Source organism: Eriocheir sinensis, chromosome 22 (assembly GCF_024679095.1).
Source record: "Eriocheir sinensis breed Jianghai 21 chromosome 22, ASM2467909v1, whole genome shotgun sequence".
Lineage (NCBI taxonomy): Eukaryota > Metazoa > Arthropoda > Malacostraca > Decapoda > Varunidae > Eriocheir > Eriocheir sinensis.
Window position 1 is genome coordinate 20,123,810 of NC_066530.1, and position 12,580 is coordinate 20,136,389.

The 12,580-nt window shown below is 42.3% G+C and overlaps 1 protein-coding gene and 1 long non-coding RNA gene across 2 annotated transcripts in view; one reads left to right on the plus strand and one right to left on the minus strand.

Moving 5' to 3' along the window:
- Positions 1-12,511, plus strand: part of LOC127002245 (tetraspanin-9-like) — an 18,936-nt gene extending 6,425 nt beyond the window's left edge. The window contains exons 2-7 of the mRNA XM_050868052.1: positions 4,743-4,808; positions 7,363-7,554; positions 8,207-8,392; positions 8,916-9,021; positions 9,497-9,621; positions 10,245-12,511. Of these exons, the coding sequence (XP_050724009.1) occupies positions 4,743-4,808; positions 7,363-7,554; positions 8,207-8,392; positions 8,916-9,021; positions 9,497-9,621; positions 10,245-10,337 (768 nt within the window). The 3' untranslated portion in view covers positions 10,338-12,511. The remainder of the gene's footprint in view (positions 1-4,742; positions 4,809-7,362; positions 7,555-8,206; positions 8,393-8,915; positions 9,022-9,496; positions 9,622-10,244) is intronic.
- On the minus strand, positions 7,561-10,949 carry LOC127002247 (uncharacterized). Its single transcript, XR_007755909.1, has 3 exons — positions 10,813-10,949; positions 8,193-8,364; positions 7,561-7,786 (listed from the first exon to the last, which is right to left on the minus strand). It is a non-coding gene; the product is annotated as an uncharacterized LOC127002247 (long non-coding RNA).
- Positions 12,512-12,580: the final 69 nt, after the last annotated feature.

A 12,580-nucleotide genomic window follows, 5' to 3' on the forward strand; every position in this document is an offset into this window, starting at 1 on the left:
TGAGACAGAGATCAGGGAGATTAAAAGGAAAACTGAGAGAGGGTTTGGGAAGAGGAAACTTGACAGAGTGGAATGATATGTGTTTCTTGGGCGCCGAGTCGCTTGAGAACAGGGATGGATACGGGGAACACCACAGCCCGTATTATATTCTCACACGCTATCGGCTCTTACAACACCTAATTCCTAATTCCCAAGGCCACAAAGGGGATGACTCGGGTTCTAATGAGTGTTTCTTCGCGTTCATGGTGCAGCAGAAGCCTTGTCAAGCTATCACTGAAGAAGAGGCCATTAACTATGGGGTGAAGCGAGCGGGATAACTGATTACATGACTTGCCTATTTGTCAAAACCTGCATCTTATGACTTTTTCGAAATCATCTACCGTTTAAAACACCAAACTCGGCAACGGTTCAATGCCCACCTTTGTCTACTGGAAATTTGTCAAGCATGCAAGTAATGACGAATATTTTTGTCTTTAATGTAACAATGCACCGTTTATGAAATCATTTGGCAACAGTGACGTAAGACGCATTCACTGACCACCTTCCAAGTCTAGTCAATTTGTCAAACCTGAATTTAGTACAGCAAGGAGCAACAAAAAGAGTGCAGAGAAAAAAAAGCCCGCTAGAAATAAAGCCCGCTAGAAAAAAAGCCCGCTAGAAAAAAAGCCCGCTAGAAAAAAAAGCCCGCTAGAAAAAGAGCCCGCTAGAAAAAAAGCCCGCTAGAAAAAAAAAGTCCGCTAGAAAAAGACCCCGCTAGAAAAAAGCCCGCTAGAAAAAAGTCCGCTAGAAAAAAAGCCCGCTAGAAAAAAAGCCCGCTAGAAAAAAAAAGTCCGCTAGAAAAAGACCCCGCTAGAAAAAAGCCCGCTAGAAAAAAGTCCGCTAGAAAAAAAGCCCGCTAGAAAAAAAGCCCGCTAGAAAAAAAGCCCGCGAAGAAAAAAAAAAGCCCGCTAACATTTTTTTATAATCTTAAGTAACAATCTACCGTTTAAGAATTTATTTAGCAACGGTGACGTAAACAAGACCGTTCCCTGCCCACGGTCGCCTCTCCCCCCCTGGCGTGCCGCGTATGCCTGGCTTGTTAATGAGTCCAGGTGTGACCGGCAGGTGAGGCGGAGCGTCGGGTCGTCCACTCGTCTTCGCCTGCCGGTCACGTCCCGCCGGTGCCCGCCGCGACGCCCCGGGCATTGTTATCACCGCGCCCACGCCCTCTGTAGCCTGACACCTCTACTGCCGACACCTCCACGCGCGATGTCACCACCACCACCACCACCACTGACAACACCACCATCACCGTTATTATAGCTGTCAATATTACTACAATCACTATTACCACCATCACTATCAATACCGTCACCATTCTTATTATATCACCACCACTAGCACAATTATTACTATCATCACCATCACTCACCACCACCAGCAACACCACCAAAACCAACACCACGGACACCATCACCATCACCACCATCACAATCACTATACTGTCACTATCACCACCACTAGTACGCCTCCGTGGTCCGTGGTTACCGTGCCTAGATACAATTCCGCGGGTCTCGGTTCGATTCCCGGTATTAAGGACAATCGACAAACAAATTATTAGAAGTCAAGCACATTCACACACACACACACACACACACACACACACACACACTTGAGGCTGTTTGCATGACTTGTCTTCATGCACTTTAATGTTTCGTATATCAGGCATCCTGTCTCTCTCTCTCTCTCTCTCTCTCTCTCTCTCTCTCTGTGTGTGTGTGTGTGTGTGATCCTGAATGAAGTTGTGCATATATGTGTGTGTGTGTGTGTGTGTGTGTGTGTGTGTGTGAAAGGAAGATGAATAAAAATACATATCTTACTTAATACTGCTCTCTCTCTCTCTCTCTCTCTCTCTCTCTCTCTGAAAAAAAAAGGAAGCAAAGACGAGAAGAGGAGGAGGAAGAGGTTGAGGAGGAGAAAAAGTAAAAAAGAGAAGAGAAGGAAATGAAAAAGTGAAAACGAAGGAGAGAAGGAGGAGGAGGAGGAGGAGGAATAAGCCTTAACCCTTAAAACTGTTATTCACATTATCCTCCTCCTCCTCCTCCTCCTCCTCCCTTTCCCTCCTTCCCTCCCCCCTTCTCTCCGTCCTCTTCCTCCTTTCCTCCCAAAACTACGAAACCACATGTACAAACAACTACAACTAATGAGGGAAGTGACAGTAGGAGTAGTAGTAGTAGTGGTGGTAGTAGTAGTAGTAGTAGTAGTAGTAGTAGTAGTAGTAGTAGTGGTGGTAGTAGTAGTGGTGGTGGTGGTGGTAGTAGTAGTAGTAGTAGTAGTAGTAGTAGTAGTAGTAGTAGTAGTAGGAAAAGGTATAATATTAGTAGAGAGAGAGAGAGAGAGAGAGAGAGAGAGATTATATCATTAATAGCTGCACACTTGTAGGAATAACGTTAGTCTCTCTCTCTCTCTCTCTCTCAATAAATAAATAAATAAATAAATAAACAGTATCATGGTCATCATGTTTGTTGTTTTATATATTTACTTAACCTTCAACCTCTCTCTCTCTCTCTCTCTCTCTCTCTCTCTATGCGTTTATACTGTTATTTTCTTATTTCTTTCTCTTCTTTTCGTATTATTTCTTACAATGATAATCAGTGTGTGTGTGTGTGTGTGTGTGTGTGTGTGTGTGTGTGTGTATACAGGATGAGTCTAGTTTCACCATATGAGTCCTTAAGCATGTATGTATGTGTACGCGTGTGTGTGTGTGTGTGTGTGTGTGTGTGAGGGGGCGGGGTGGTTGGGTTACAGCACGAGCCTCCTCAGTTACTTGATACACCAGTTATATACAAGGCAATGTTAGGCAAGCAGTGGTAGTAGTTGTAATAGTAGTAGTAGTAGTAGTAGTAGTAGTAGTAGTAGTAGTAGTAGTCGCGGTGGTGGTAGCGGTGTTGGTGGTATTAGTATTAGTAGTATTAATAGTAGTAGTAGTAGTAGTGGTAGTAGTAGTAGTAGTAGTAGTTAGCTTAAGAAAAATATGTTTAGTAAGGTTTGTAATACTAAATAAAGATGGTTGTCGGACACAGTCATTGGCGGGGTTGGGCCAATGAATTGCTTTGTGAAAGGATATGAGAAAAGATACCGCTCACAACGCAACTCTACTGGATGGAGGCCCGTAATATTAAAAAAAAAATAGCAGTAGTAGTAGTAGTAGGGGTAGTAGGGGTAGTGATGGTAGTGGTTCTATTACTCTAACAGCATAATGTAGTGTTTCCTCTCTCTCTCTCTCTCTCTCTCTCTCTCTCTCTCTCATTATCCACTTCCTCACAGGTCAAACTCTCTTCTCTCTCTCTCTCTCTCTCTCTCTCTCTCTCTCTCTCTCTCTTGAGAGAGAGAGAGAGAGAGAGAGAGAGAGAGAGAGAGAGAGAGAGAGAGAGAGAGAGAGAGAGAGAGAGAGAGAGAGAGACAGAGAGAGAGAGAGAGAGATAGAGAGAGGAGAGAGTTTCTCTCTCTCTCTCACGTATCCTTCTCTCCTTTCACTTCTTCAATTACGTAAAACCACAGAGAGAGAGAGAGAGAGAGAGAGAGAGAGAGAGAGAGAGAGAGAGAGAGAGAGAGAGAGAGAGAGAGAGAGAGAGAGAGAGAGAGAGAGAGAGAGAGAGAGAAATGCATTATGGGTAGGATGAGCAAGAAGTCTGGGCAGAGGTTAGGGTACGACAGAATATGAGGGGTACGGCAGGTTAAAACAGGACAAGACAGGATAGAACAAGGGAAGGAGGAGAATAGAGCAAGGTAGGATAAGGGAATAGGTAGGACAGGGTAGGGTAGGGGGCAGGGCAGGGTAGGAAAGGACAGGACAGAGAGTGACACTTGCAAGGTCAACGAGAACGAAAGTGCCAATTATTAAGTGGCACTGAGAGGCGGACAAGGGAAGGGAAGGGAAGGGATGGTTAGGTAAGGGAAAGGAAAGAGAAGGTTAAGAAAGGGATGGGAAGGGAAGGGATAGTTAGGTAAGGGAAGGGAAGGGAAGGGAAGGGATGGGAACAGAAGAGAAGGGAAGGGAAGGGAAGGGAAGGGATGGTTAGGTAAGGGAAGGGAAAAAGGTTAAGAAAGGGAAGAGAAGGGATGGTTAGGGAAGGGAAGGGAAGGGAAGGGAACAGAAGAGAAGAGAAGGGATGCGAAGGGAAGGGAAGGGAAGGGAAGGGATGGTTAGGTAAGGGAAGGGAAAGAGGTTAAGAAAGGGAAGAGAAGGGATGGTTAGGGAAGGGAAGGGAAGGGAAGGGAACAGAAGAGAAGGGAAGGGATGCGAAGGGAAGGGAAGGGAACAGAAGGGATGGTTAGGTAAGGGATGGGAAAGAGAAGGTTAGAAAAGGCTTTGTAATTCATTTCTCTTCCTCGTCCTATTTATTTTCCTTTCTTCCTCTTTTCCTATTTTTTTCTTACTATCGATCTATCTACGTATATAATTATGTCCGTGTTTATGTCTATTGCTGTCTATCTATTTTAATGTCCTTCTGGTTTTTTTTTCCTTTCCTCTATCGATTTATCAATCTACTAAAAGGTGTGTGTGTTTTTCTTCATTATTTTCCTCTCCTCCTCCTTTTCTTCATCTTGTTTTCCTCATAGATTTCTTTTTCTTCCTATATATGTATCTGTATCTCTCTCCCCCTTCATATGTCTATGTCTAAGCCTCCATGTCTCTCTCCCAATATATTTGTATGTCTCTGTGTGTCAACTATGTAACTAATGCGACTGCGTGTTTACAGATGGGGGGCCGGACGGGCTACACCTGCGTCCGCCACACACTCTGCATCCTCAACACCTTTATGTGGGTGAGTACACAGTGGCATTCCTATAGTCTTAAGTATTTCAGACACCAAGGCAAAGGTTAGGATGTTGTAGGAGAGAGCAACGAGTCTTCTTAGCGGCATTTGGCTATATAGTTTCAGAGAGAGAGGATGTTATAGGAGAGAGTAACGAGTCTTTTTAGCTGCATTTGGCTATATAGTTTCAGAGAGAGATGTAAGGGTGTTATAGGAGAGAGCAATGAGTCTTCTTAGCGGCATTTGGCTATATAGTTTCAGAGAGAGATGTAAGGGTGTTATAGGAGAGAGCGATGAGTCTTCTTAGCGGCATTTGGCTATATAGTTTCAGAGAGAGAGGATGTTATAGGAGAGAGCAACGAGTCTTTTTAGCTGCATTTGGCTATATAGTTTCAGAGAGAGATGTTAGGGTGTTATAGGAGAGAGCAACGAGTCTTCTTAGCGGCATTTGGCTATATAGTTTCAGAGAGAGATGTTAGGGTGTTATAGGAGAGAGCAACGAGTCTTATTAACGGAATTTGGCTATATAGTTTCAGAGAGGGATGTTATGGTGATATAGGAGAGAGCAACGAGTCCTCTTAGCGGCATTTGGCTACAAAGTTGCAGAGAGAGAAAGCACGTGATAAATTTTACGACTATAGAGCTAACTGACTAACTGGCTAACTAACCTACGAGCGCTTGACCTAACCTAACTTAACCTAAACTAAACTAATCTAATCTAATCTAAACTAAACTTAACTAACCTAATCTAACCTAACCTAACCCTGCGCTTGACTTCATCTCAGCGGGAAAAACACGCCTCACGGGAACTCCAGTGGCTAGTCTCCTTATAGCGACCTTTGGCAATGGCGAGAGAAAGAGCTGAGTGAGTGATTGAATGACCCCCACGTAACCTTACCTCACCTCTTGATCCTCTCTCTCCTCTCTTATCTCTCCTCTCTTCCCTCCCTCCTCTGTCCCCACACACACACACACACATTTGCGCACTTAGCTTTGTGACCGTTCAGGTTTTTCCTCCTTTCATAATGTTAGTAATTTCCTCTCTCTCTCTCTCTCTCTCTCTCTCTCTCTCTCTCTCTCTCTCTCTCTCTCTCTCTCTCTCTCTCTCTCTCTCTCTCTCTCTTCTTTTCCTATTCTGTTTTTTACATGATTCAATGTCTCTTAACTGGTATAATTCTCTCTCTCTCTCTCTCTCTCTCTCTCTCTCTCTCTCTCTCTCTCTCTCTCTCTCTCTCTCTCTCTCTCTCTCAATGATCAAGTTACTTTATAATACTCGTTTTTAATCCAGTAAGGTTGTCAAGGTCTGAGAGAGAGAGAGAGAGAGAGAGAGAGAGAGAGAGAGAGAGAGAGAGAGAGAGAGAGAGCGCGCGCAAGGTAAGTTTCACGGCATCTGACAAGTTTATTAAAGAGAAGCAAGGGAAGGCGTCAGATGGCTCACTCGTAAATAAACAAAAGAGGTGCGCGGGGTAGCGGTAGGGCTTATATACACGAGAGAGAGAGAGAGAGAGAGAGAGAGAGAGAGAGAGAGAGAGAGAGAGAGAGAGAGAGAGAGAATAAAAGATAATTAGAAAGGAAGACCAAAAACGGAAGGGAAGGAAATAATATAAGAGAAAATATGCAGAGAAAAATAAAGAAAAAAAGGAAGGAAGGAAGGAAAGAAAATAAAGAAGGAAGAGAAAGAAGAGGAGGAGAGAAAAGATAATGAGGAGAGAAGGAAAATGGAGAGGAGGAGGAGGAGGAGAAGGAAAAAAGCTAAACTGTACCTCCCCTTTGTTGATGAGAGGCAACTTGCATGACTAAATAATGCTCTCTCTCTCTCTCTCTCTCTCTCTCTCTCTCTCACACACACACACACACACACACACACAACAATAACAACAAAACTAATAATAATAATAATAATAATAATAATAATAATAATAATAATAATAATAATAATAATAATAATAATAATAATGAAAAGAATTAAGAAGAACAAGATCATCAAGAACAAGAAGATGAAGAAGAAAAAGAAAAAGAAAAAGAAGGAAAAAAAGGAGAAGAAGAAGAAGAAGAAGAAAATAATAATAGTAATAATAATAATAATAATAATAATAATAATAATAATAATAATAATAATAATAATAGTTACTTACCTCCTCCCTCTTGGTGTCATCTTTATGGGTGTGGTGGTGATGGTGGTGGTGGTGATGATAGTGGTGGTGACTCCTTGCCCATCACCACCTCTTGCCCTTCACAGCCTTTTAAATAAAATAGAGAATAAATAAATAAATATAATCCTGGGTAACCTCTATTAATTAAGTGTTTAAGTTATTGTTATTATTATTACTATTATTATTATTATTATTATTTTTTTTTTTATTATTATTATTATCATCATCCCAATGTGATGAAGATGAGTGCTGAGGCCATGTGCAGTGGTAGCATATGCCCCCAACTTTATTATTTACCTTACAACAGGCCTATAAGTAACGTTGATAAAATTTGTATGTAACATTTCGACAATAAATATATCAAATTGTATTGCTATGATATTCTTGGCTCATTCATACTCACTCTTCAGATCGTGGGCTGCTCCATGCTGGGTGCCGGGATATGGCTGCGTCTGGCCTATGGTGGCTATGCGTCGCTCCTCCATCAGTACTCGGCCATCTCGGCGGACTCCCTGTGCCTGGCAGCTGGAATCATCACCTTCCTGCTGGCCTTCTGTGGCTGCTGTGGCTCCTGGTTTCAGAGTCGCTGCATGCTCATCACGGTAAGGTCCATATTCTTGAATGTTTCGGTCACCCATTATGCCCGTTTCCCAAGGTCACAGAGAAGAGTAATTGGATTTTCATGGGTGGTTTTTCCGTTCAAGGTGCAGAAGTCGGGTAAAACTATCACATGGCCTCTGTATCTCTGTCTACTTAACCCATCCGCATAGACTGGCACAGATTTGGTGTTCCCTGGTAGTCTGGTAACATATACTCCCAGGTCTCTCTCTGCCTCTGTGGTAGATAGTGGAGTGTTTCCCATGTCGTATTGGCATGCTGGATTTCCCCTCCCAAGCTGAATGACTTTACATTTTTCTACATTGAATTGTAGCAGCCACACACATGATAGCTTACTAATGAGACTTCCTATACAACAAAGTGAGATCATTCTTTGTTGATTTGTACCATATGGTGCTAGCAGCTATCATGTGTTTGAAGATACCCTAAACTTAACCTAACAAAACCCCAAACAGTTACTATAGGTCTTGACTCAGAAGCTAAATTTACTCAACATTATATGCAGTTTAGAATGTATTCTTACGTGACTCCGAACCTTTTTTTTTTTGCAGTGATTGAACATACATATTATCTGAACTTGAAGCCCTTGGTACTCACTTATACCTCTCTCACTTATACCTACCTTTCTCTCTGCAGTATTTTGTGTTGGTGGTGCTGGTGTTCACGCTGCAGCTGGTGGCGGGCACGCTGGCCTTCGCCTTCCGCGGGGAGGTGTCTGCCACCCTCATCAAGGAGCTGCAGGCTGGCATACGCAGGTCCTTCAACGAGACATCTGAGAACGCCGTGGCCATCACCTGGAACCATTTGCAGTCACAGTTTCAGGTTAGGTCATTTTTCTTTTTCTTTTGATTAATGGCAGATTTATTCCTTCTAGTTTAGTGAAGCACAAACTGCCATAGAATCTGAATTGTTAGGATTTCAAAAAAGTATCTAGAGCACAAAATACATTATTGTCTATCAGCACAGAAGTGGTAATTGATAGACAACCAAACTAACAGAGTGACAATGCAGACAGAGATCTTTGGTACACTTGGCATTTGAATTCAATACCTCAGCAAGGCTTGGGCCCCTATCATGCCAGGTCATAAAGGCTTTACTGCACTGGGTAACTTGTCTTGCTAACCTAAGTGTGTGGTGCAGTGTTGTGCCAGAGTTTACTAATGAAAAGGCTGAAAGATGAAGCTCCTGGGTAACTCCTCTTTTTACAGGAAAGGGAGCAGCTCAAGGGCACAAAAAAAGTGTAGAATAAAAAGCCCGCTGTGTGTTGCATTGTTCTAGCAGAATTTAACAGTGAAAGGGCTGAAAGATGAAGCTCCTGGGTAACTCTTCTCTCTGTGTGTTTCAGTGCTGTGGCGTGGAGGGCCCCAGCGACTGGTTCAAGATAGCCGCCTGGCCCCAAGAGGACTGGGTGCCTCATGCTTGCTGCTACGCCAAGCTCACCTCCGATCCAGGTGTGTGGCGCATTTATACAGCCAACCATCACTAGACGAGCAACTGTTTATCTATCCTCATAAAAATTTAGACAGAATCCTTTGCACTTGGCTATAAGATCTGTGTGTGAGCAGAGGTTCAATCCCATGATCACACTACCACACACACTGACTTTTGGGGAATATAACCCACTTGTGTAGGGAAGGGTGCCTGTACCATATTAAGATACCATGAATTTATGATCAAGTTTCTGGCATAGCTTCCTCATATCTATTACCTTGTAGATGAACTCCAGACACTGTGCAAGAAGTTTTCATAGTCTTGGGTATTTGGAAATTACAAACCCATTGTGTAAAACTGCATAACCTGCCCAAAATCTCTATACTTTTCTTTATTTTATGTTCCATCTATAACGCTGGCAGGCCCATTCTGGCACAGGCAAGTGCTAGCCTTGTATCACCTGTAGCCCTTGACTCATGTGTTCTTTTGCTGCAGAGTGTGGGCGAACCGGGGATGCCGACCACTGGTACCAGGTGGGCTGCTACGTGCAGGTCAAGATGTGGTTCATTGAGCGCCTGCATGTGGTGGGACTCATCGGCATGATCCTTGCCTTCGTGCAGGTGAGACATGGACAGGGAGATGAGTGGGCATAGGGGAGGGGGATATCCACAACTATTTTTTCAAGGGGAGAAGAGCCGATATGTTTTAGGGTCCTAAATATATCAGTCAATCAATTTTCATATTCTCCTTGGTGAGCCACAAGGGAATGGCACATACAATTTCCCAATAACTACACCACCAGGTAGGACGTCCTCTTGAGGTATTGAAAAATCCTTTCTGTGTCTGGATTAATTTCTCATGTTCTTCATAACATGCAGATGCCATGTGGATATATGGGAGAGTGGAATTCAGAAGGGTATAAAAAATAGTATTATCCCCTAAAATCTGTCCTATCCATTGCTCTTATCTGTTTCGCATCATTACATTGTAATCTCCTATGCATTCTTCTTATGTGCTCAGCATCATTCTGATCTCCTATGTATTTTCCTTATGATGTTGTAATTCCTAATGCTCAGCATCATTCTGATCTGTTCAGCATCATATCATCTCTGTTGCATTGTTCTTTTCTCTCATCATCATCTAATTACCTGTGTACTGTTTTTTTATCATGTTATCTTTTGTATACTGACATTACCAACTCAGCATTGTGCCGCTAACCTGCCCTGCTCTCCCGTCCCTTCAGTTGTTCGGCATGATTGCCTCGCTGCTGCTGTTCTGCACATTGGGCTACAAACGCCGCTCACACACCTACAAGTCCTACCACTCCGACACCTGACTGCAGGCCCCCGAGCTGGCACACTAGGCTGGGCCACTGACTCGGGGACCCATCTGACAAAGCCACACACTGACACATGAATCAGTGTGCCACCTGGATGTGTATAAGGTGTAGCGTTGTTATGTTTTACTGTGTGTGTGATAGTGCCGTGAGGCCATAAATTAAGGATGAATTCTGTTATTATTTAATACTCCTTGTGGAGGTTATGTGAGTCTATAAACTGAGGAAATGTCTCTATTCCCTCAACTTTTCCATACTGACATGTGACGGTGTGTGGTGACCTGCCTGACAGATATCCTCAGTGTACTCGGCATAAGTATTCCATAACCCAGCATAACCCCTACCATGCCAACTCACTAAGGTTTTACTGCACTGGGTAACATGTCTTGCAGTGGCTGACCTCAGTATGTGTTGCAGTGCTGTGACAGAGTATACCAGTGAAGAGAATGAAAAACACACTCAGCTATTAGGGTACCTCTTTAGCCAGGCTGGTGGACGAGCGGCTTCTCATCTAGCTGGTCGTGGGTTTGGTCCTCGGTGCCGGGAACTCCTTCTGGGTCTGGATTAATTTCTCGTGTGTTTCGTGACGCGCAGAAGCCATGTGGATGTTGTCTGGAAAAGTGGAATTCAGTTCATTACAAGTACAGGATTTTTTTTCATTATTGCAGTTTTATTTTCATTCATGCATTTTTTTTATTCATTATTATTTTCTTTTTTTGCCCTTGACCTGTTTCCTTTGCTGTTCTGCCAGGGACTGAATAATTTGTAGCATCATTACTATACTATTTGATGCTATTGATGATTACACTACTGTGGGAGTGAAGCAAGTCTATCATCATTATTATTATTATTTATTTTTATTATTTATTTTTTCATGTTCGGCTTTTAGCACCAGTAGGATTTCTTGTTGGGGCCTGATGGTCAAGTGTTGTTTATAGTGGCACCATCTTGCTTGGCTCATGTTGCCCCTATAAAGAGGATGTGGGTGTTTGAGTCCCCAAAATGTCAAAGAATATGGTCTATAATTAACATTCTTTGATATAAGCTTTCCTTAAGTTAACTGTATATTCAGGTTTCCATGTGTGTCAGTAATGTTCTATATGTATATTTTGAAAGTATATTTTAGGATATGTATTATGTATACTTCCTTAGCAAACCTTTCTATATTATTATCAGTGAGGTAGCCGTGTGTCTGAGTGGTTATGTATATTCTGGTGATACAATAATGAGGCTACTGTCTACATTCTCAGCATACTTTTAACTCCTGTCACTCTGTATTCAGTTGTAAAATATCTGGGTATTACGTATATTACTTTGGTGTTTATCTATGTCTTTACTCTTCTCACAATTCTTAGCATATTTCTAACTCTTCTGTAACTCTGTATTCAATTGTAAAATATCAGGGTATTACATATATTACTTTGGTGTATATCTAAATCTTCACCCGTCTCACAGTGATGGAAAAACTATTCATTTCTGGTGAGTTTTGATGTGCATTTCTATATTCCATACTTAACCTTCTGGCATTACTTTACATGCCAGAAGGTCAAGTTAAGTATGGAATATACATTTTTAACCCGGTAGCTGCAGGGAACATGTATCTTAAAAAGGCCCTTCTAAGCGAGAAAAATGAGAAAAAAATAATCACTCACGGAAACCATTTCATTATATATATCAATGCATTTGTGATCAGTTTATGCATCATCTATTTTGGGGGTTTTATGTCATGGCTAAAATTTGGCCCGTCACTGCTACACGGTAAAGCCACAAATTTGGCCCATCGCTGCTACACGGTAAAGCCACAAATTTGGCCCATCGCTGCTACCGGGTTAATTAATCTACTAACTAGGACTCAATGCAGATACTACTAGGTTATAAAATTTGCCCCCTCCTCCCATTTCGTCCTCTCTCAATCCCCCCCAACCCATTTCACCATGTCAGCAGGAAATGGTTAAAAAGAAATGAATTAGTATGACCTGATATATCAGAAAAAAGTGCCTAATTATACTGTGATGGGTGCAATACTAGATAAATACCAACTTTTCCATAGCCATACATTATTCAGGTTCCCTTGGGGTCAGGAATAGACTATATGTATATTTTGACGACATATTTTTTTGTATGTACAGACAGAACCACCTGAGGCAAAATATACACTGCTATACGATCAAAAGTGTTTGTGTCCCTCTTAGTGACGGAAATGGAGAGCTCACTGAAAAACTAGGGTGCTGACGGGAAAACGT